The sequence below is a fragment of the Callospermophilus lateralis genome, chromosome 7, assembly GCF_048772815.1.
Source record: "Callospermophilus lateralis isolate mCalLat2 chromosome 7, mCalLat2.hap1, whole genome shotgun sequence".
Lineage (NCBI taxonomy): Eukaryota > Metazoa > Chordata > Mammalia > Rodentia > Sciuridae > Callospermophilus > Callospermophilus lateralis.
The window spans coordinates 53,447,383-53,470,655 of NC_135311.1; the positions used below are offsets into that span (position 1 = coordinate 53,447,383).

At 34.5% G+C, this 23,273-nt stretch overlaps 1 protein-coding gene across 2 annotated transcripts in view; it reads right to left on the reverse strand.

The window, feature by feature from the left end:
* Positions 1-23,273, reverse strand: part of Vav3 (vav guanine nucleotide exchange factor 3) — a 359,269-nt gene that overhangs the window by 32,642 nt on the left and 303,354 nt on the right. For both annotated transcript variants that reach the window (XM_076861720.1, XM_076861719.1), the window contains exons 21-22: positions 3,761-3,826; positions 780-814 (exon numbers count right to left, since the gene is read on the reverse strand). In XM_076861720.1, the coding sequence (XP_076717835.1) occupies positions 780-814; positions 3,761-3,826 (101 nt within the window). The remainder of the gene's footprint in view (positions 1-779; positions 815-3,760; positions 3,827-23,273) is intronic.

Sequence of the window (23,273 nt, forward strand, 5' to 3'; positions counted from 1 at the left end):
AGGCTGTATAGCAATGTGCAGATGGTATAACCTGGATTCCTGCCTCTACCACTCACTCACTGCATAGCCCTAACCTTTCTTTCTTCATCCATAACAATAAAAATAATAATCTTCCTCATATGAATGTTAGAAAAACAAGATGAAATAAAACATGTATAATATAAAGCACATACTAAGTACTCAGTACATATTAATTGTTATGATGACAATCATAACTATTCCAGACCTTAAATATATTTTTTACATTTAAGATATCTAAAAAATAATTACTGTTAATTCTTGATTCTGCTAATTATATTGCCAGCCTCCAAGTGTTGTCACCTATCTACACCCAAAGATATGTGGCTATATTTACTGCTCCTATATATTGCAAATTGTATTTTTAGACTCTACTATTCTTTTTGAGCTAATTCTTAGTTTCATACTCAAATGATTCATATTTTTCTCTCTGCCTCATGAAATCTATCTTTCTAAAATACAAGACACATATTTACCTATGCACCATTCCTTCTTGTGGCTGTTATAAACTTTTCATTCACAGTCTAGTGCATTCATGTGCGCGCACATGCACACACACACACACACACACACCACTCTCTGATAAAGATACAGAAAGGCCAGCAATATATGGATTCATTATGATGTTTTGTTACATCTGAAAATACCTTTAGCGAGGACAAATAGAAATGGAACATGGTTTACTACCCCCACATTTAAGGCATCCTCAAGGTAAGGGTATGGTATTTCAACTTAGCTACATAAACATTTTTAATACTTACCAAGGTTGGCAAGAATAATCTACTGGTTTGGGCACCTAGGATATAAAAAGGCAAAAATAGATTAAGTTTACTTAAGGGAAGCTTTTAGAAATCAATCATTAATTCAGTTCAGCTGACTCAGCTCTATAAAACCCTTAAGTAATACAGCCCTAGAACTATCCATTGGCAATTTTATACATAGTATATGTCAGATAAGTAGAAAATAATTCATTTCACTTTAATTCATTCTTTCATTCATTTTATTGCTGCTGTACCTCCAAGGGGAGAGAGAGCAGGAAAATATGAACTAGAAACTTTCAATATTTATTATCGAGGCAATTTAATCCTATCATAGAAAACTAAAATGAAAATGTTGTTAAGGAAATCAAATAGCACTTCGGCTTCACATTAAGAAAACATGCAAAATAAAGAATAAACACTGGATGAAGAATCTATTATTTAACAAATTCTAAACTCTGATTTTAAAGTCTACCAAGTGGAAAACTTTTATTCAGGAAAATTTCATGGAAAATATCCATTTCCCCCTTTTCTCAGATAGAGCTTTACAAAAGAGAAAAGTCTTACATATTCTATTCTAATTTTTAAAAAATGTTCTTTTAGCAGCTGAAGAAAATGAATAAAGCCAGAGAAGGTAAACAAATATTCATAAAATAACAAAATACATTCCATAGAGAGGGGACACATCTATAAGTTCCTGAGAAAAGGTGGAAGCATCAGTTGTCTCGTGTTCAGAAAAGTTTCATGAATGATCTGAGTCTTTGACATATATATCCCATGGTATTCCGGGGTTTTGTCATATAGAGTGATCAAAAATACTGTTACCTTCAGTTGTAGTAAACTATAGAATATAGCTGTGATGTTTAAATACGGAATGTAACTGTCCTGTTTAGAATCTTCACCACTCAGAGACTTAGGCAGAATTTATACACAGAATTTGAGGTTGTCCATCTCTTGTCTCCTTCCTTTCTAACATTTCTTATCTCCCTTTCCAGCTGTTGTGGTTGTTTTAAACTCCAGACTTGGTTCTTCAAGTTGGAGATACCCTAAGGTTTCTAACTGAATTTTAACCTAGTTGAATTCCACAACCTAATCCTTGCCCTCAAGCTATCATAAAACCCAATATCATTCCCTTTTCCAAGAGGCAATTCTCCTAGTAAGTGCCTTCAGACATTTTGTTTTGTTTTTATATTTTGTTCATATTTTATAGCTGTTACTTGTAAGACGACTGGCACAACTGGAGCTACTTAATATTTTTCCAAGGTATAAACTCTTCTTGCTTCCATACACTGTTGTTATCTAGCATTATTAACTGCCTATATATAGCCAGGGAGTAGTCTTTGCCTTTTACTCCTTTGTTCATTCATTCAACAATTATTTTTGAAAGCCCATTTCATGTAAGACCATCTGTAAAATAAGACTTCAAATGCTCATTTTATACTATATTCAAGATGTCATAAACAGATGATAGCATTTGTTACATGAAATGGTTAATATTTTTGATTTGATGCCTCCAGATCCCAAAATATCTTAATATTAGCATATATTATCTCTTGCTACCTGCCTATGAATACACATCACTGCTTTACAGGTAGGAAGCCTGAATCTCTCTCATACAAATGACAGAAAACTAGCTAAACAATCATTGTTACTTATCTAAGTAAATAAGAGAAGTATCAAACTTCAACAATCATTCAACATTATAACATAATCTTAAAAAGTTTTTGAATGTGACATTAGATCATAGAACCAAAAGAATAAAAAATGCTTATTTATTTTTTTAAATAATTGAGCCTAAATGAATGTAGTAAATTATCTTATAGACTACCTTCTGAAATCAAGGGTAGCAGACACTTTTTTGTTTTTATTTTTATTTCTTTTATTGATACTGGGAATTGAACCCAGGGATGCCAAGCCACTGAGGCACATCTCAGCTTTTGAAAAAAAAAAGTTTTATTTTGAGAAAGGGTATCACTAAGTTACTTAAAGCTTCATTGGTTTCTGAGGCTGGCTTTGAACTGACAATCCTCCTGCTTTAGCCTCCAGAGCTGCTGAGTTTACAGGTGTGCTCCTCACATTTGTAGTATTAAAAATAATGTCCAATGTAGAAACACAGACACAATTTAAATATAGCAAGAAAGATTGTTTAAGAAGAGTTTTGAGGAGCTGGGGTTGCGACTCAGTGGTAGTGTGCTTGCCTAGCATGTGTGAGGCACTGGGTAAGATTCTCAGCACCACATACAAATAAAAAACAAAAAAAACCCAAAAACACAAAGGTCCATCAACAACTAAAAAATATTAAAAAAAGAAGAGTTTTGAGGGTTTTCTTTTTTCAAAAAATCATCTCTACCATATTAGTAAAAAAAAATTCATTTACTTTGGACTCAATAACTTCAAAAAAATTTGTGGAAATTTCCACCCTAAATGTCAAATTAAGATATTAAAATCATATCACCCCAAATAGAAATTTATCAATATCATAAATCACGAGAGTACATTTTAGTTATATTCACCTACATTATTTTAGTAGTCATTCATTCTCCTTTTATTTGTATTTGATGTATTTAGAAAAAATCATTATGATATTACATAAATAATAATGACACATTAAAGTATAAAAATGTATTTAGAGATTTGATTAAAGAATTTGTTACTTTTCACTTCCTAGCATGCTTTCCAATATATCAGCTTAATGTAAATTCTTCCTGTAGCACAAGTGTGTGGGAATAGCTTAGACCTTACCACTTAATTTTGTAAATTCTTGTTAGTTAAATTTGTCTCTTGAATATATTAACATTTTAAAATATTTTCAGACAATTGATTCAAAAATGATGTTAGAACTAATAAGATCCCTTCAGAAAATATTAACAAAGCTACTGAGCAACTTGACCAGTATCCTTTTTTTGTATATTTCTGTATAACTGATCATAGCATCAAAAGTTAAAAAAAAAAAAGAAATAAAGAAATAAAATACTAGTACTTACACATGGAGAAGGCTTGACAGCATCACTTGGGAAAAATCCAACCTCTCCTGAAGCCAAGTTTCTACCCTAAGTTAGAAAAAAAAAATTCCAGGTTTCAGAACAAAATGATAATTCCATAACATCGTTTATATACTGTTTGTTACCAAGGATGCTCAGAAGGACTTACATCTTATATCCAGTCCAAAATATTAATTCACTATGGCTTAGAAAAAGAAGCAAAATTAGAGATTTTTTTTCTTGATTGTTCAACTTGACATGTGGGTTTAGGTAATTTATTTCTAAATGTACCATTCAATTCTGTTACCTTTCCATCTCTCAAGCTTATCTAGAGATGATGGAGTCTAAGAATGGCTAATACTTATTGAACCCCTCCTATATGATAGACACTGCTCTGAGTGTTTCATTTAATTCAAACAACAGTCCTCTACATTAGGTCCAATTACTATTCCCATATCATAAATGAGGAAAATGAGACTCAAGAAGTAAATGATTTGGCCAAGATCATAGACCTAACAAGTGCCAGAACCAGAATTCAAACTCAGATGTTCTCATTTCAGAGCTCTGCACTACTTCTCTATACAGTTTAATGCTTAAGTATACTAGAAAATAAAGCTAAAAGGAAGAGAGAGTTCATTCTATGATATCTTAATTTTATCATTGCTTGGTGGCATTTTACCAAAGAGGCTGCATATTTTAGAAGAATTAAACTGGTGCCAATGTGAAAAATGATTTCTAGTTGGACATGGGTTTGCAGGTAAGATTAGTATTAGGAAACTGGTACCATGGTAGAAAAGGAGGACTGAAAGAGGAGAATCAGGTGAAGATATTATTTAACTGGAGTCTGTGGGACTTGCTTGAGGATTAGATATGAAAAGAGAAGAGTAGGTGAGTTAATTACTGGGAGAAATGTCAAGGATGGGGGTAAGGGTGATTCCATAATCCATCCAAACAGATAACAGACAGAAATGACCATCATACAGAGAGGAATTGGGAAATCATTGGAGCAAACTGACATGAGAGGAAATATGTAGAGAAGACAGAGAAATTAGTGTCAACAGAAGGCAGGTAGCAACCATTAGGAGAAGAAACAGAGACTAAGGGAGTGACAGTAAGAAGCACAGTAACTATAAAGTTGGAATGAAGTGTTTCTTTCACTCAACTGTATTGCTGAGTGGTCTGTGGCGCTTTATTGTAAGCATGACATTGAGATACAAGTAAATAAGAGTAATATTTGGGGACCATCCATACTCTCATATATAAGTGTACTACAATACCACCTAAGTGTAAAATATACAAGTCTGTGGGTAGGAACCACACATTGATTGAACTTAGAAGAGAAAAAAATGAGTGATATTTCCTAAAAAAAGATTAAGACCTCTGATAGATAATGCATTAAAAAGTCTATTTGGCAGATTAAAGGCCAGAGAGTAAAAGCTTTTTTTTTTTTCCAAAGCTGTATTTGGAGGTGCACCAACAAATTGAAAAATTATGGCTATTTTAAGAATTGTGAACTGTGAATTTCCCTTTATCAAAACAACAAAATGTCTTAATCTATAGAATGCAGAGTTCAGGTGATATTTTTGTTACAGTACAAGATGGCCAAGTAATACCATCTATTTCCTTCAACAAAACTGACAAAAGGACCCTTGTATGGAAGGATACTTTCACTCTGTTCAAAATTTAGTTAATAGTCTACCCACTCTGTCATCTCTTCTATAAAACACCCCAAGCTACAGATCCTGATTTAATCCCAAGCCTGTTTTCCCACTGCACCTTCATATCCTCTTAGTAGTACAGAAATTAGTAGTACTTTGGTAGCAAACTAGTAGTACTAATAATTGCTCTATCTGTTCTTCTCCATTATTTGACGATGAGTTTTTTGAGATCAAGAACAACACATGTCTGTCATTTTTGTGTTACCCAATTTAGGACACATGGCAGGCATTTAATAAGTGTTTGCGAACTGATGTATCTTACATTTTGATAATCCCATGTCATTGAGTAGTTAAGACCCAAACTTCCTCTTCACTGAAATGAATAAACTATAACATACTTCATCTTTACACCCCCAACCAGTAAAAGCACTATCCTGCTGGTTTCTATATGAAAATATTCATACAGTGAATAATCACCTGTCCCTGACATTTTATATAAGAAGCATGTGTTGGAGGACGCAATGCCACAAAGGAGAAAGAAGGATAAAGATACAAAAAGTGAAATAGTAGGAGGAAGTTTACAATTTTTTATAATTTAGGAAAATGTATGAATGGCAATTTTTTTTCCTCTGTCTCCTTTTGTAGAACCAAGTGGTCCACAAGAAAGGCATGAATAGGAACTGAAATCATCCTAGATGGTTGAGAAAGGGACCACAGTGTAAGAAATGCTGTAAAATGGGGTGATTCTTTCATTTTCCATCCAAACCAGGCCCTTTTGAGATTTAAATGGGTAATAGGTCATAATGATGCAAGGATAAACTGGGTAAATTGGTCTACTGCTATCTGAATAGACGATTAAGGGGGAGGGCCTAGGTGAAGGAAGCAGGTTACTGGGGACATGCCGTGAAAAGGTTTATCTCCCTGCACTCCCTCTACTTCCCATCTGCCATGAGCCCACAGTTTTCATCGACCATGTTTTTTCACCTTAATGCTTCTGCCTTGGAGTCATCAGACCATGGACTGAATCCTCTCAAACCATGAGCCAAGATAGGTTTTTCTTTCTCTACATTGTTTTTTTTTTTTTTTCAGGTATTTTCATTATAGCAATGAAAAGCTGACTAACAGTCATCCCAAATTACTTCTTTTTTGATGAAATGCCCTAGAGTGCAGTTACATTTCCTTAATGGTCACACACATTCCTTAGATGACAGAGAGAGGAGAAAAAGTTTAATCTATCTTAACAGATGAATAAAGTTAGAATTCCTTACAAATTCTTATGAGACATCAGTTTTAGCTATGACAGATAACATGTGCTATATTCAATTATTTCATTTATTAAGGAAATGGCCATCCCATAACATTTGGAGAATTCAAAATAAAGTAGTGTGCAGGAAGGAAATCTTTGCTTCCTCGGGGGATGTGGGTGGGATCCACAATGGTTATTCTTAATACTAATGGATGGAGCTGCTGCCAACCCCCTACATATGCAGGGAATTGCAGGCTGTAACCATGAAATAAACCATCCTCAGATCCAGCGATTTAGTTCACTTAATGTGATGATCTATCTATGAGATTTTACTAACCTTGATGAGAGACATGTAACTGAATTTCTTCCTTTATATTCCTGTGTGGGCATTTTATTCTGGGTCAGATAACCAGGTTGTCATCTTTTTTTTTTTAATGCCTATTACAAATGCCAGAGATAGGGAATAATCTTTTAGCAACCTTTCTGTTTGATATTTGTTCTGTGGGTTCCTTAATATCTTCAAGGTCAACTTGAAAATATTCCTCTTTTATACTATGTATCAGCTGATAAACCATATGGTACTATCTTTATATGCATTTATTCTGCAGGGCATATTTGTATATGTGATCAGAGTTTTGGAAATTGAACATTACAGGTTGGGTCATTTTATGAACATTTTTTCTTTGGAAAGTACCTGAGAAAATAGATTATAAGATGAATATGGTGGGAATATGGTACACTTTTATAACTGTCATTAAGTAAATTGAAGCAAATACAAAGCAAAATATTAAATTACAATTCATAAAATAATAATACCTTTTTACTGACAAGCAAATTGCTTCCTGTAGAAAAAATGTATCAAACTAAAATTACTGACAACTTTCTCTGAAATTCTGAACATCACAAGTATAAATGCATAGTCAAGCATTTATTTATTTCTAACTGACCTTAGGTTTAACTAGTCCTCATTCTTCTTCAAAAAGAATCCACAGTGAATCATAATAAATTAAAACTACCTTATTGCTGGTAGAAATGATACTTAAAATTTACCTGAATAGAGAAAAACATTTTCCAGGATACCAGAGCTAAAAATACATTTTAAACCCATAGACGAGGAAGGTTTAAAATGACAGAGGATATCCTACAAAAATCTTAATCATAAATTGCTTGGTTCCTAACTTTGTAAAAGAAGAAAGAATTGCTTTAAGAAAAATACAGTATCTCTTCTCTGGGCCTCATTTATTCCTTTAATACTACCTGGATTGGAGCTTTAATGCACTCCTGAACTAGTACCGAACAATTTGAAACAGATGTGGAAAGCTGAATGTAAAAGGGAAAGATTAATGGTTATTTATAAAAGATTGGAAATTCTCCAGTTACAATGCTTTAACCACTCTCAATGTATGCATGGGGATGCTGTGGAGACTAATAAGCAATTTATCACACATGGCTAATGGACAGAGCAACTGTCACCCTTGCCCAGTCACTTCTCTTTTATGAGAAATACACAGTTTGAGGGTGGGCAGGAGAGGGGAGTAGAAAGACAGATAATGTGGCCATGAAATACAGGAAAATAAGCAAAGATATATGGCAATTAGTTTATTTACTGGATGGGTAAATAAATGGGCAAATAAAAGGGCGGTTGGGCAAATGAATAGATAGATGAAAGCACTATTTTTAGAATTATTCTGATAAGTGTTGTGAAGACCAGTTATGAAACAAAAAGTCCAGAAAATTGGAGATGATCAGGAAAAGACCTAATGAGAGTGATTTCTCATCATAGCTGCAACCATACTTAAACCACTGTCATCAGTCAGATATATGTCCAGGCCAGTTCCTGAAATGCAAAGAACTGTGGTATCATAGGGATATTGCATCAGAAGAGTTCATTCTATTCCTGGTTGTGCTATAAAAAGCTGTGCAACCTTAGGCAAGCCTCCATGGTAAAACAGGAATGATGACAACACATACTTCACCAGGGTGTTACAGGATAAAAGAATTAATAGGTGTGAATGCACTTTGTAAAGCTATGAACTTGATTTCTATTTTATCCACAATATTGTTTTTTAATTATCTCAATTGATTCCTTTATTTCTAAATCTTCAGTTTTTATTGGCCCATTCATGTGTTACTAAAGTGGAAATACCTAATCCTGTGTGTAATTGCACCATTCTCTCTATATTAAAGCACATTTTATTAATCCATAGGTAACATATAGTATCCTGTCACTATATGTGACTATATGTGAACTATTACAATGCACTCTTTATACAAATGCTTTCTGGAAAGTGTATCTATTCTTTCATTGTTAATTTGCCCCTATACAGTGAGTCAGGTATACTTTTTCTTACCAGTGAACACTCTGAAACTTGCCAAGCATAATTTCATATGGTCATACCAAAGGGTCACTACAATGAATTCCAAAGTTTTAGTGAGCTTTTTTTTTTTTTTTTTTTGCCACTGTGACCAAAAGACTTGACAAGAATAATTAGAGAAGGAGAAGTTTATTTGGGGTGTATGGATTCAGAGCTCTCTGTGCAGTTGCCCAGCTCTGATACTCTGGGCCCAAGGTGAGACAGAACACCATGGTGGAAAAGTATGGAGGAGGAAAACAACTCAGGACTTGACAATTTGGAAGAAGAGAGAAAATGTTTCACTCACCAGGGACAAAAGTATATACCCCCAAAGTATGACCTTAATGACCTTTTTCCTCCAGTCACACCCTACCTGCCTACAGTTATCACTCAGTTAATCCATTGGAGCAGATGAATGCACTGATTAGGTTAAGAATCTCATAACCCAGTTTTTCACCTCTAAACATTCTTGCACTCTCAAATGAACTTTTGGGGTACATCTCACATCTAAACACAATACACAGTATTTGTGCACACATTTAACAGAATGAAACTACACACCATGTACTGCTATTAGCTGTTAGTAAAAAACAGGATCTTCAACTTTTGACCAATGTATAAACAGTAAAAACTCTTCCAAAAGACTTAAAAATTTATATGCCTATTAATTCACTTAGGTAGCTACCATAGATGCAGAATTCTGAATAACTCTACAAAACTTAGGTCTAGATATATTAAATATATCTCCAGTTTGCATAGGTTTAAATTACATCATTGAAAATCCATTGAAACATATAAAAAAAACCCTTCATTATATTTGATGGTTTTTCCAATTCACACAAAATTGTTTGTGTTTACTACATGTCTGAAATTTTGGCAGACGGAAGTGTCAAAAAAGCCTTAAAATTAAAAGTTGTGAAATGTACACTGAGAAAAAAAAACATAAAAAGCCATAAGCTGCATTTATATAGTTATTAGATGTGAGATTAATGTAACAGTGGAATGAGACTTTGTAGAATATTTTTCCTGCTACTCAAAAAAACAAAACAAAACAACAACAACAACAAAAAAAAAACTGTGTTCCATGAGGTCCCTGTATTTCTCTAGCAAGAAAAGGTGCTCTCTAGTTATGGGTATATTAAGGGTTTTATTTTCCCCCCTCCTAACTCTCAGTGGGTAAGATGTTGTACATGATATAATACTGACTCATAATCTTATGACTGCATTTTTCTGGTCAAATAAACAAGAGAGCACCTTTGATGAAAGAAAAAAATTTCAGCAAGCAAAAACCAGTCTGCAGGAAGGTAAGCCAAATCTGAAGCAGTTACTCAACACGAAATCTGGAAAGAACAAGGTTCTACCACATTTTGGAAAATGTCCTACTTGGGAAAAATAATCCAGGCTTAACAAAGTTCCCAAGAAATTTAATCCTGGCAGACAAGAAATAAGCATTTTTCTATCCTTGGTGATTTTAATCATAACTAATCACAAAGGAAAAATTCTGAGTAATAGCACTATACATGTTAAATACTTATGCAGCATTAGGCATTTCTAAAGAATGTTGTTTTTCTACTGAGAGTAGAATTAGTGCCTTAATGAAAAGTTCAAAGCACTGTGCTAGATACAAGGAGACTAAAAATCAATAAACATGGTCACTGTCTTCAAGAATCTCATGCACACAATGTCATTTTGTTAATGAGTTTTTGCTTTATTTTCACAGATTTTTATGTGATTTTAGATCAGAGGAAACCTATGAAGTATTAATTTGAAATGATGAGGGAGCTGGGAGACTAATGCCTTCTTTCTGGCCTTCCAATCTGAGTAAAGTCATTTGGCCTTTCTTGGCTTCAGTAGCCTCACCTATGAAACAAGAATTTGACCCAAGGTTCTACAAAGCCTCTGCTTACCACCAAACCACTCTGTTTATCTAAGCTCATTTTCCAAGTCTCTACAGTTCTCCAGTCAATTGTTGCTAGCCCCAAAGTATCTGTTCCACAAATGCTTAATTAGAGAGTATGTTTCGGTAATTTAATCTGGTAGCATTTATTAAAAAAAAGATAAGGACATTTCAGCTCCTTAGTGACTTTCACTTTAATTCAATATGAAATCTTCTATTTTCCAAAGTATACAGGGTTGACTTGTGGGGATTAGATACATTCACTAATTCCTCAGGAATTATCACGAAGGGTTAAAATTCAATATATGTTATAATGTCCAATTATTTGGCCCAAAGTTGTAAGGGTGTGTTCATATCCAGGCTTTATTAAACCACTTGTGGTATCAAATACACAGTTGTGTCAGACAATTACAAACTGAGATTCACTGAAAGTATTCTGTGATTGACACAACTTTTAGTAACTACGGCAGAATGTAACTTATGTGGTAAAAAAGTAAAGGAGGTAAAAGGACACAAGAGAACTTTCCCCTATAATGTCACCCTCTAAACCTACAGAAAAGAAGAGATAATACTTCACAGGCTAAACTTCTGTCTTAGATGGCAGTGTCCTCAGCTCAGTACGTTATAACCTACATTTTCCCCCTGTGCCAAACATTGGAAAAATACAAGAAAGAATTGTTAACAAAAATGTTCATCTTGAGAGTTAATAATTAGGACCTCACCCAGTTTGTCAGGAGATTTGCCAATTCCCATAACACAGTCTGTATACTTGGAAACACTCCTGAAAACTCAGTTTATGATCTATTCAATCAAAGCCAGTTGGCAATTACCCAGGGAAAATGTTTCTTACAGTCCTTTACCAATGTCTATTATCTTCTATAATCATCTCTCCCAGGGCCTCCCTTGTTCTATTACAGTTACACAAAGCCTTTTTCTCCCTTCCTGTAATTAGGGAACCTGATGCTCTCAGGGTCAAAATACTCAATATTTTGAGGCAAAAACCTGTCAAAATAAAGGTCTCACGATTATAGGTTACACCAATGCCAACAAAGTCGCTACACTTTTCACCTAGGTTTTTAATCCCATACTCACAATCTCAATTGTGCCTTGGCTTCTTCTGATTTTATACAAGGAACAGGCTAGTACATCAGCAAGTGCTGAGAGGTGATTCACAAAAAAAGCCCAGGTGAATGGAGGAACACTCCAAAATCACACTCCAACACTCAAAAGGTGGGATTGCCATGGTAAGAGCCAAGTTTGGGACTTCATTCAGGAATGACCTCTGGTAGGAATGTGAATTGGAAAAAAACACTTATGCATTCCCAGAGATGGTGACTGTCTGGGTTTCTAATGCCAAAGCAATGGGGTCTGTTTATAATTTATTGGTGTTAGAAATCAGTTTTCTTGACAAAGGCGATTTGATTCCTTTTTGACATTTCTTAAATATTCTTATTTGCCTCAGACTATGATGCAGCCTGACACTTGAATTTTAGATCAAGAGAGAAAAAAATAGAGTTTAGAAATTCCTATGGGAGATAGCAATCTTGTGTGGCCTAGAAAGGATTAGAAAATATCTTCTTAATCTAGGAAAAGAATTCTTTGAAGTGACTGACTGCTAAAGTTTTTGGAGGAAGTATCAGACAGGAGGAAAGATCTGCTCTATTCTGCTAGACCTCCACTCTCTAGCCTTCAAAGGGTTTCTGGTTGGTTATGTGTTATTATAAAAATTATGAAATTCCCACTCATCACATTCCCTAGGCAGTCTGTTTTCTGAAAACCCTGTCTCTGTTCCCTTCCCCCCGTCCTTCACTCTCCTTCAGGAATCTTACTTCTTCCTCATCCAAACCTGCTCTAGGGAAAGGGCTCATGATTTTTTTTTTTTACCCTGAAGAGCATTTAAATCATCTATGCCCTTCAAAATTCATCACTTGCACTTTTATGTATAATTATGAAGTAAAGTGTTTCATCTCTGATTAAAGAAATTTCAAGAACTGGGTACAGGAACTGGAAGAGCAAACTGGTCTTCTATGAGCTCATATATGTCAGTGAGATCCTTCATATTGATATGCAGAAGGTGAAATTAAACAAATAAAACACCAGAAAATCCTTTCCTTACTTCTGGAAAATGAAGCATATTTTTCAAAATTGTTAACCATTATTCAGAAATATGTTCCTTTTCTATCCAATTTCCTCCTTAGTTTCCTTCTTATGGTTCTCAAAACAGCTCTGTAAGTCACTTTAATGAAAATTCCCATTTTATAGATGAAGAATATGAAGACATGCATTAACTAGCCCTAAGATTATAGAAAACAAAAACAAATTTAAATCTGAGAAGAAAAACAAATATCTTGATGATCTTTCAAACATCACCATAAAACATAATTTGGATAAATATTAGAAAAGTCATAAATATCATATTATGGAAATATCATCTCTAATGAGCTATGCATTCTAAACTCAATGCCCATTTTGTTCTAGGTCCTAGAGGTAAAGACAGGAAAGTCATGGTTCTAATCTTTCTGAAGTGCTCTTACAGACAGTGGGAAAGATGAAGAGACCCTGAGGATACAGTGTGACATGTTATAATTGAGGCCTTTTGGTTCAGAGAAGCCCCCAGAGATGGAGCCCCCAGGGTTGAGCTTTGCTGGTGAAGAAGGTTTTAAGCTAACCACCAAGAGAAGGGGAAATCTAGACAAGGGCAAAATACACATTGATGTCTGGAGGTTTCAAAAAACATGTCTCCAGTTTTTTTTTGTTGTTGTTGTTTCTTTAACTTAATATGAGGAAAACACATCTGTGTTTAAAAGAAAAAAAGTCATCAATCCATATTATATTCATGTACGAATATGACATAATAAAATTCTACTATAAGGTAGAATTATAATGTACCAATTTGAAAAAAATTATTCACCTGGATTGCTATTTGAACACTGAATAAGTCAGTGTGGGAAGTAAAAATTCTTGACAAGGCAGACTCCAATGAGGGTGAGCTTATTATGGAAAATTTAACACTTTACTGCTCATGGCCAATTAGGACCCTCTTTCCCCCAGGTTCCTTGACTCCTGTGACTAGAAATGCTTCTATGCATTTTCAATCTCCTAAATTCTCTCTAAACTCTAGAATTTTCTTATTTTTTATTCTTACTTTTTATTCTCTATGACTCTTCCAATGGGATTCGATGTTTAAAATTTTTTTTCTAAGGAAAAAATTATACATATAACAATGTTTTTTTGTTGTTGTTGTTTCCTAGTTAAATTGCCTTTTAAAGGGATATTTTTCTTAGGGATTTTTTAAAAAAATAAAATGGTTTTCCTAAAACAAAGATAGAATGGTCTAACATAGAATTAAAGTAGGTCTCAGGACCTGAAGTCGGGAAGAGACTTTAGTTTCTATTTTACTGCTATTATCCTATAGACGGGGTTTAAACTTGGCTCTTTAAAATCTCAGTTCTAAACAAGGGTAACATGACTTTCCCATCACCCTCTTTATGGAGATCTTTTGAATTAATCAGAAATGTGTGTAAAAACCATTTTCACTCCTTAGAATAAAGATCATGTAGATGCATGATTTGTAACTGTGAAGTATCACAACTATTTTCTAGGTTATTTAACTTTCATTGTGGATAAAAATACATATATTTTTGGCACTGATTATAGTTCTACTGCTTATAATTGCCTTTTGGTTCCAATTAGCTTACAAAATTCTCCCAGTGGAACACATGGCTATTTGTAAATGACAATGGAGAAAATAAAACCCCATGATATAGGACACAGAATCCTCATCTTTTTCACAAGCTTTCTTCTAAGAAAACACATACCAAGCACTCCATTGGAATGGCTTGATTTTACGTTTGACTGTTTCTGTCTCTTGCCCTCTCCCACTTACTGATAAGTATAATCAGTAGCTTTTCTGAGAAAACAAAGTTTCTGATGTGAACAATGCCTTCCAGCACAAAGGATGCCCTCTGTCATCACTAAGCCTTTATTATCATATATTGTAACAAAGGTTTAAGAGCAACAGGTTTATCATCAGATGGTATGATCGGAATTGTTCGAAATGCTGTTAACTCTCAGAAAAATCTTTTGCCTTACACCTGCACTAGGAAATGTACCCCAAATGACCAATTTTCTACTTTATATTCATTTCACTTGAAAACAATTTTATAGAGCTTTCAAGGAAAGAGAAAGGAAAAGAGAAGACAACCACACACACAAAAAGCTGCCACAATGAATCCCTTCAATACAAAGATTGAACAGAATACATTTTTATAGCTCAATTGACAATTCATTGTTTGAAAGGAGTTATAATGAAAATGCAGATAGCTCACTCACTTCAATAGCATTAGAAATTACTGTTGTTATAATAATAATACAGACTAGACTAATAGCTATTCGAAGAAAGAAAGCCCCTGATAGATAGTAGAGGATAATTTGTATTCTCTGGACATGGAATATATTGAAAACATGACAGTCTACAATAAAATCTGACTTTCCACACTAATGAGTGAAGTTGCTCACTTGCAGAGGAAAAAAAAAAACAGTTTAGAAGAATAACTTCTTGAAAATTTCCAAACAGGCCAAAGCACTTAACCAGTCTAAAAGACATTTTTGAAATACAAATGTAGAGCCAGTGTAATATCCAGATAAGTAGTCTAAATTTTTATCTGCAGGTAAATTACAGTTATATTTTTAACAATATGATTTATAAACACTCAAAATGTACTCAAGTACCTCATCTATTCTGAACTCCAATTATTCCCTAGATCATTAAGATCACTGAGCTGGGCATGGTGGTACAAGCCTGTAATCCCAGCAACCCCCAAGGCTCAGGCAGAAGAATTACAAGTTTGAGGCCAATCTTAGCAATTTAGCAAGGCCCTAAGCAACTTTGCGAGATCCTATCTCAAAGTGAAAAAAATAAAAAGCACTATAATGTAGCTCAGTGGTATAGTGCCCCTGGTTCAATCCCCAATACCAATAAATGAAAAACAAAAATATAATGATTAAGAACATGAGATAAGTTTACAAACAGGTTTTTCTCATTTCTGGTCCTTCTAATATGAAATACAGAACTGGACACACAGTAGGCACTTTGTAAGTATTTAAAGAGATGGACGGATGAAAGAATGTGAGGGTGGGTGAATAGGAGCTTACGTTTAATGAGAGCTATGCCAGAACTCCTTCATACATTGTTTTAATCTGTATATTGTGATTATTGTTACTCCCACTTTACAGAAAATAAAAGTAAGGCACACTGTGAAAGTAATCTGTTTAAGTTCATGCAGCTGGTATATGGCAGGGTTGGTAACCCATACTCAGCAAACTGAAGCATGATTTTCTAAATTGTAGTACAGAAAAGAAAAACACGGGCTGGGGATGTGGCTCAAGCGGTAGCACCCTCACCTGGCATGCGAGGGGCGCTGGGTCGATCCTCAGCACCACATAAAAATAAAATAAAAATGTTGTGTCCACCGAAAACTAAAAAATAAATATTAAAAAATTCTCTCTCTCTCTCTCAAAAACAAACAAACAAAAAACACTTAACTTTCTCCTCTCATGCTAATTATGTGCAATCTCAAATGAGGTGGGACAGGGGACAAAAAGAAGTGCTTAACTATATTTTTGGAAGCTATTTGAAAACATCCCCAGGAGGGAGTCACATATTTTAGGATGTGAACCAAAAAGGACATGCCTTCTTTGGAACATGAAATTGGCAACTTATATACATGGAACTACTGTAAACACACTGAAAAACACATATGGTTTGGAAGGACCAACCAGCCAGCAGATTCTTCAGACCTAATGAGGAAGAAAGATTTTTTGCTCTGAATTTCTTTTAAAAACACAGGACATTCTAGATCATGCCATTACTCAGTTCAGACTCATCTCAGTTTCCTACAGTTACCTTCCATACATGTGATCTGAAAAACAAAAGCTAATTTAATCATGACAGCCTTGGGATACTGTAAGATCTGAGGTGCTTTTAGAAAAATCAATTTTTATGAAGTTCAGGATGAAGAACTGTGGCAAGTATATTTTTATTATACACTAATTATTTGAAAACATTCCCTTTACTTGGTAGTTATCAAGCTAAAGTATTGAGTCCATTCTAACATCTTACTTTGTGGCTACACTTGATTTGGTTTGCTACCAACAACCAAATAAGGAAGCTAGGGATAATGTCATAGTTACCAAGAAATCTTACCAACTAGAGCATATAGTTAATGGCTCACGTTACATTTATCTGAGGTTCAGTAGAAACTACGCAGATCTGGGTTCATCCTAGGTCAAGTCTATCTAGTCTCCGCATGTAGGGCTGTGTGTTTATTTAATTCCAAAGCCTCCCAAAGAGTCAGTAAGAGTTGGGAACACCACTCAGGTCCAGTCCTGGTTGTGTAACACTTGAAGCTAAATTACATAGAGATTAAGTGATCTGACCTAAGACATACAGGTGTTTGGCTACAAGTACATGATTTGAATCTAGGCTTTCTCACTCTACCACTGCTCCTATCAATAAGAAGCTTTCGTTGAGTGAAAATCCTTTGACTGTATCAGAGATATACGTAAGACAGTTTGACTCATGTTACATCCATGTCAAAAAGATGACATGAATCATTAACACAGGCCTAACAATTAAAATGCATTACTAGCTCCAGCAAGCATGAGTGGTTCCTTTAGAAACAGAAGACCGTAATGTCAAAGCAATGATGACAGCTGATAACTGCAGCGTGAGCAGTTAGTGCATACCAGGTGGCACTCAGTGCATACCTGCAGATCTGAAATAAATTTGCTAATTTTTTACCGTGTTGTAAATATTAGCCTTTCCTCTCCCTAACCATTATATTCCCCTCAAAATAATACACATTTTGTCACTGAGTAGTTCTCATTTCTCCTACAATTCTCTTAAGCATTTTGAAAGCCATTCTAGCATCATACTAGAAACTCTTCATGTTTCCAGGCAGCTGGGGAGGAAATGACAATAAGGTCTTTCTTTTTGTCTAGAAAGAATAGGAGGCAGTACAATTGAGTAAAAAGAGTACTGAGCTGTTGTTTGTCATAGAACCCAAATTATAGTCGTACTTTCAACACTGTGTATTAAGTGAAATAATGAATATGGGAAAAAGTCATGAAAAATATTGGAAGAACCATTCAAACCTAATGTGATAACAAAAAATAAGAAAAATTACATATTTACATATTTAAGCTTCCCAAATCTAAACTATAGAAAGAAAGAAAGAAAGAAAGAAAGACTGAAAAGAAACAAAGTTTTGTTAGAAAAAAAAATATGAAGGTCCAAATCTTTCTCTCTCAAGGGTAAACACCTCTGGGGACACACACACACACACATACACACATACACACGCACACACACACTTTTCTGGGGTTCCTGCTGGGCTATTCTCATCACCTTCAGTGATCTCAAACACACCATGGACTGGGAACTCCTTATACACACCAAGATCTTCAACACTTTTCCTTAGCATGACTCTTTCGTTTCTCCATAGTGAGAAATGGATTGGTTTTTAGCGCCCTTGAGAATTGTTTACAAAGTCAGTTTATTCTTGGAGCTTCTCAGACAGCTTCAACAATGTTTTCAAGGCACGCTGGTACCTTGGTGATCTCCAGTGAACCATACCTCCTGGTATTCCATTTGTATTATCCTCTCCCTTGTGTCTGGGCTGGTCCTTGTTCCATGCTAACAAATAAAAAGCAGCAGAAGTAACTGCACCCGTTCTGGACATAAAGCTCAGAAAGTCTGGCAGCTTCTGCTTTTACACTTAGATTAGAGCTACTGTGTAACATGTCTAACTGCCCCTGCCTACCATGCTGTGCAGAAGCCTAAAGAGTCACTGAAGAGGTCACTGTGACAGACAGCTACAGCTGAGTTCCCAGACAGGGCTGGTCCTATCTGCCAACCCTGTGGACAAGGACATTATGGACCTTCTATGTTGTATCACCCCAGCCAACATCAAGTGAAGCAAAGGAGCTACCTTATCAACCTACAGCCTTATAAGAAATAATAAATCATTGTTTAGTAAAGACAAAACTCACAAATTTGATGGTAGTTACACAAACACAAGAAACCATTTTAATTAGCATAAAAGACAGGTACTTTTAAAACAACACATAAGCCTACCTCCCCTGTCATTAAGCATAAAGTCTAAACTAAGGTGCAGCACAAGTTTGATCAAGACAGCATGACCACAGAAGCAGCAGCAAAGTATGGTAGTGAAGAGCTTGGCCTCTGTTTCTAGAATTCCTAAGTCTGATTCCCAGCCCTGCCAAGTCATGAGCTGTGTGACTTTGGGCAGACTACTCACTCTCTAAGTACTCTGGTTTGTTCTATAAAATGAGGATTATAATAATCATAATTCATGTTATATAATTTTCATTTGTATTATATGTGTTCATATATGTAAAATATGCTTAGAATTCTACTTTGTATCTAAAACATAAAATAAGCATTAATTGTTGGTGTTTTTAGTTGTAATTATTATCACAAGAAAAGAATTTTGCTCAGTTCTACCTGGAAATAGGGTAGAGTAAGAGAGTATACAGAAGAGAAAATTTTGACAGAAAAGGCTTTAATTGAAATGTCAGTGCAATAGATAGGGGTGCAGGGGTGATGGGACTGATGATGAACACATGAGAAGTTGGAGGATGGTGAGCTGTGAAATCAGAGAGATAGGCAGGGATGCACCCTGTGGTTCATATGTGCCACCATTAGGGTTAAAAAATGTGTGTAGTCAGAAGGAAGATACTGGAAGACACCACCAATAAGAAACTCTGTAATTATATCTGGATTTTGTGGGGTAGAAAGGATGGTCATAGCAGATAACTTCTAGAGGTTAGAAGGTGATTGAGGAGATCACTTAGAAGGTGATCCCAGGTGATATGCAACAGTTGAGTCAAGTAGAAGCTTTACAATGGAGGTGGAAAGGAAGGAATGTATTGAGAGCAATTTAGAAGATAAAGTGAGAAGGAATTGATGACTAAAAGATGAGTGAGGGACAGAGGAGGAGGGAATAGAACACAAAAATTTTAGACTTGGGCATCATACTATAGTCATACATATATACACATGCATACAGTACCACAATTCATAATAGTCAAACTATGGAACCAGCATAAGTGTCCATCAATGAAAGAATTAATGCATAAAGAAAATGACATAATATATACACAATGGAGTTTTATTGAGCCATAAAGAAAAATGGAATTAACACCATTTGACAGAATATGGATAGAACTTGAGATCATTATGTTAAGTAAAATAAGGCAAACTCAGAAGTCAAGGGCCGGTCATATGTTTTATCTCATATGTGGAAGCTAGGAAAGGAAAAAGAAAAAAAAAAAAAAACTGGGACTGGGGCAGGGAATCTCATGAAAATCAAAGGGATATCTGTAAAGGAAAGGGAGCAGGGGGACGGGAGGAGGAGAGGGAAGGGGGAAGTGCTGGGGTCCCATATTGGCCAAATTATATTGTTATATTATGTGCATGTTTGAAAAGGTAACAACAAATCCCATCGTTATGGGCAACTATAATTCACCACGGAAAAATGTAGAAAGAAAAAAAATTCAACTTGACTATAGGAAAGTGAGTGGATCATGTGATTATGCCATCAATCAACAATGATATAAAACACTTCAACAACTCTATCAATTACTTGGATCATGTTGATATTTGTAGGATATCCCTCCCGAGAAAAACAAAATACATATTCTTTTCAAGTACACACAGGACATTTATCAAGATAGACCATTTTCTGGTCTGTCACTAACACAATCTGATTTCAACTTATTAGCTACAATTGCCATAAGACAATTTATAATAAATTTAAAATGATTCCAATCATAGGAATTATATTATCTTATGGTATGGCATTAAATGTATAATTTGTATGTACAAGTTAAAAATAAAATTACTTTAAAAAAGAAATTATGGTCGGGCAGGGTGGTACATGCCTGTAATCCCAGTGGCTTAGGGAGCTGAAGCAGGAGGTTCCCGAGTTCAAGCCAGCCTCAGCAAAAGTGAGGCATTAAGCAACTCAGTGAGACCCTGTCTCTAAATAAAATATAAAATAAAATAGGGCTGGAGATATGGCTCAGTGGGTCCAGTGCCCCTCAGTTTAATCCCCAGTATCAACTTCTATAGCCAAAAAAAAAAAAAAAAAGAAAGGAAATTAGGAACAGAAATATGTCTGGGAAATCCCTAAATATTTGAAAACTAAATAACATATTTCTAAATAACCCATTAGAAGAAACCGAAAGGTAATTAGAAAGTAGTCTGAACTCACTGAAGATGAAAATACAGCATTCTAAAGAAAAGGAGAAAAGCAGCACTTAGAAATTTATATACTAACTGCCTATATTAGAAAAAGGATCAATGAGTAAACACCTTACCTTAAGAAACTAGGGAAAGAAATGCAAATTAAGCCCAAAAGAGTTATAAAGTTTAAAGACCAGAGCAAAAATCAATGATACAGGAAAAAAAAAAAAAAAAACAATAGAGAGAAGGGGTGAAACCAAAAGCTGTTTTTTGGGGAAGATTAATAAAATTCCTATCCATCTAGTCAGGTTGATCGGGAAAAGGAGTTCAAGAAGGAAAACACATGTTGATAATATCAGGAATGAGAGGGATAACACTACTACAGAAAATAGACACTAAAAGGCAAATGAAGGAAAACCATGAATAACTTTAGGCCATTAAATTTGACAATTTAGACAAAGTGGTAAAATTCCTTGAAAAACAAACTATCCAAACTCACTCAAGAAGAACAGATAACCTGGATGGCTCTATATTTATTAAAGGAATTGAAACAGTAGTTTAAGGAAACTTTACTATTAAAGAGACTTTAAGACCTAGAGAGATTTCCTGGTGGATTACATAAAACATGTCAGGAAAAAAATTATGCAATTCTATAAAATTGCCTTTAAAAAACTAAAAAGAAAGAAATTGTTCCCTTTTCCGCATCTTTGAATATTACATTATTACCCAAGCCAGACCAAAAAAAAAATCAAGAAAATAAGACAAATGTATAAAAAGTATAATGCAGGGACTTGTTTCAGAAGATTGATTTAATATATGAAAATCCATTAAATTTACCATATTAATAAATAAAAAATAATAAAATAATTTCAATTAATATAGAAGAAGCATTTGACAAAACGTAACATGTATTACTGATAAAAACTCAGTAAACTAGGATGAAGAAAAAAATTCCTTGACTTTACAAAGGGCATTTGTTAAATACTAGAGGTAATATCATATTCAATGGTACAGGACTTAAAACTTTCTCCTAACATCAGAAATAGTGCAAGGGTGTATTCTCTCACCACTTCTATCTAACATTTTACTTATGTTCTAGACATTGTCACTGATAAGAGAAAAAAAAAAAAGGCATCCAGATTACAAAGAAAGAAGTAAAACCATATTTACTAATTGGCAATATAATTATTTATATAAAATGTGTGTTGGGACCTGGAGAAGAAAAGTTACAAGAATAAGTGAGTTCAACAAGAGTTACAAGATGAAAAAACATCAATACACAACTATATTTCTGTATACTCCTGATAAATAATAGAAACTGAAATTTTAAAACTGTAATTTACAATAGCATCAAAGTGAAGTGATTACACATACCACAAAAGACACGTATGAGTGGGACTCTGACAACTACTAAACACTGCTAAGAAATTACAGAAGACCTAAATAGAGTATATCAAGTCCAGTGATCAGATTACTCAATATTATCAATTCTATACTAATCTATAATTCAATACGATTCTAACCAAAATCCCAGCAGGTGTTGATTGGTGAAACTGACAAAGTGATTCTAAAATTTGTATTAAATAGAGAGGATTAAGAATAGCCAAAACATTAAAAAAAAAGAACAGAATTAATTTGGAAGACTAACACAAGCTGACTTACAAACTACAATAAGCAAGGCAGGCAGCAGCACACTGGAAAAGAGATGGATAGAGGTTACAGAAATATACCTGCATATACGGTCAACTCATTTATTTATAAAGTGCAGAGGCAACCCAATAGATAAATAATTGATTTTTCAACAAATGTTGCCATAATACCTGGCTATCCATATTTAAAACAATATGAACACCACTCATCATATACAAAAATAACTCAAAATGCATCATAAACCTAAATGTAAAAACTATAACTATAAAATATCTAGGAGAAAACATAGAAGAGTATTTTTTTTTAACTTTGAGAGAGGTGAAGTTTTGTTTTGCTTTGTTTTTTAATGCAGTTCTAGGGAATCAAACCCAGGGCCTTGCACAGGCTAGGCAAGCCTTCCACTGAGCTATGTTCCCAAACTAAAAGATTTCTTAAATAAAA